The sequence below is a fragment of the Hakea prostrata genome, chromosome 1 (genome assembly GCF_041222555.1).
Source record: "Hakea prostrata isolate BN-2017 chromosome 1, UWA_Hpros_2, whole genome shotgun sequence".
Lineage (NCBI taxonomy): Eukaryota > Viridiplantae > Streptophyta > Magnoliopsida > Proteales > Proteaceae > Hakea > Hakea prostrata.
The window spans coordinates 17,272,743-17,274,948 of record NC_142600.1 but is presented as its reverse complement, the minus strand read 5'-3'; the positions used below and the strand labels follow the sequence as shown (position 1 = coordinate 17,274,948).

The 2,206-nt window shown below is 39.8% G+C and overlaps 1 protein-coding gene across 1 annotated transcript; it reads right to left on the bottom strand.

Moving 5' to 3' along the window:
• Positions 1-667: 667 nt before the first annotated feature.
• On the bottom strand, positions 668-1,972 carry LOC149027946 (putative F-box protein At3g25750). The gene has a single exon (XM_089145381.1). It carries the CDS (start codon positions 1,970-1,972, stop codon positions 668-670), a length of 1,305 nt encoding a protein of 434 aa, XP_089001507.1.
• Between the last annotated feature and the right edge of the window lie 234 nt (positions 1,973-2,206).

Below are 2,206 nucleotides of genomic sequence, written 5' to 3'. Positions count from 1 at the left end.
ATGAGGAGAAATGGGTTTATGAATTCCTCTCTTGATCATTAAGGAAGAATACTTACTAGAGCTTCCACTTGTGTGTGGAAAGCTTCTCTCTTCATCATCGACAAAGACCTTTTCCTTATAGAGGAAAGAAAATCATGATCGGGATTGCAGACCTAAAGCTATGGAACTCAGGTGTGGGTCTTTTGTCAAAATGGAATGACCTTATTATTTATTATTTTTGAGTTCTTAAATATAATGTCTGGTTCGAATCAGCATTTTTTTGTGTTTTACTCTCCATAACTCTTCTTCAGCAGGGTTGGAGCAGAATAGCAAGTATAAGTATTAATAGCAAAACAACAATGCATTCAAATAAAATATTTGCTCGCAGTAATTGTGGCTTCTCGAAAGAATCAATGATTGCATATCACTACAGAAAACGCATAGGTAATATTAACAAAAATATATAGAAAGAATAGAGGGAATTTTCATTATAACAAATCTTGATTCTGTTTGTTCTTATAACACATTTTAATGAAACAAATGAACATTCCAATAATCTAGAAGCCAATTTACGAAAAGATAAAAGGGAGCCAATTTAGTTGATGAAAACAAAAACATAAAAAAGTATGAAAAACAAGAATAAAATAAAAAATCAGATACAACAACTCTTTAAAAAACCCTTTCCCATCTACCAAGAAGCCGGTGTGAACCATACTGGCGCAGACAAATAGGAATGTGACGCATTTGAAAAAGGACGTCTAATGCTATTATCTTGTAAGTGAAACACCCCTAAATCTTGGCAAGCTGCTGTCTCACCCTGTGGTGGAGGCTGAATGGCTTGAAATCTCTGAAAGTAATCATCTGTAAAACATATAGAATTTCCCTTAAATCCATGATAATCAAGTGCAGAAACAGAAACGCCAGTACTTGTGCCAATAAATAACACTTGATCGCCCAAATCTTCAACCTTGATCCAGCATCGGTGCTGTAGATCTAACTTATATACCTCAAACATGGTAGTTGTTGTACGCTCATGTTCAGTGAATGCTATCCATTTTGCAGCCACTAGCAAGTCCCCACGGCATTCCACCAGATAAAGAGAATCAAGCTCATTATCTTCATTTTCTTCATCATCAAACATTAGTTCAACCGGAGGAGGAGCAATGCCACAACTTGTTTCCGTTGGTTGAGGAGATAACTCCAGAAGTACAAGATCAAAGCTGTACTTAATTGCATATAATTTTCCTTGATAGACAATGAGATCTTCATATCCAGGGAATCGTGATCCTATACGCCTCTTAGTGAAGGCAGTCCATGCCCCATCTCCTGGTCTACAGAAGGCTAAATGACTAGTCATAATAATAGCAACGACGAAACAATCACCAGTGGCCACCGAAGAAGAAGGGTTGGAATCCTCAGCAGCAGCATGAGGAGGCGACGAAAACATAACCTTGCGAATGTAATTCGGGCTAGGTGCATACCACTGAAGTATTTCTGGATCGCCGAGATGAGAAAGAGTAGATTTAGGTGGAAGGTCGATACGACTACGAGTAAATGGATTCAAAAGAAACATGCCTCCATCGTGATTACTCAACATTATCAACCAACCCCAGTTAGACCCACAACATCGAGCACCACGGACTTGAGGCAATTCTAACCTAAAAACTTTGTCGTGGAAGAGATCGGAAAACCCATGATGATAACCTGACTCGGAGAAGGAAAACATGAGCCATGGGGGGTATTGAGGTTTGAGGAGAAATCGATTCTGTATTTGTATTTGGTTGGTAGCAATGATGATGGATTGCCATTGCCGGCACACAGCAGCGAAACGATGGAAGCCCACCACGTCTAATTTGTTTAATATCAGAATCTGAATTTCACTGGGAAGTAGGTCAATGGCGCTACTAGGGATATTATTCTTAACACCAGAAATTGAAATCTTCTTCAACCGCTGTCTACTACTTGAGGAGTAGCAGCTGGATAGGGAATCCATGGAAGCGATGCTAAGTTCTAAGTTCCTAGACCCGTCAGTAGTGAAAACAACAAAGAAAGTAAGGAACTAATTGATGAGGGTACCTGGACGGAGGGGTTCGACTGATCGTCAAATACTCTGATATCAGTGATTTGTGCTGTTGAAGAAGAAGAAGAAGCGAAACAGCCGCTCCGCTCCGTATCGGATTTTATAGCACGTCTCTGTGACAGCAGTGCACTCCCACATGGATTGTGA

Bases quoted from the DNA above. Each gene is read 5' to 3' on its own strand.
- LOC149027946 (XM_089145381.1), bottom strand. From the start codon at position 1,972: ATGGATTCCCTATCCAGCTGCTACTCCTCAAGTAGTAGACAGCGGTTG.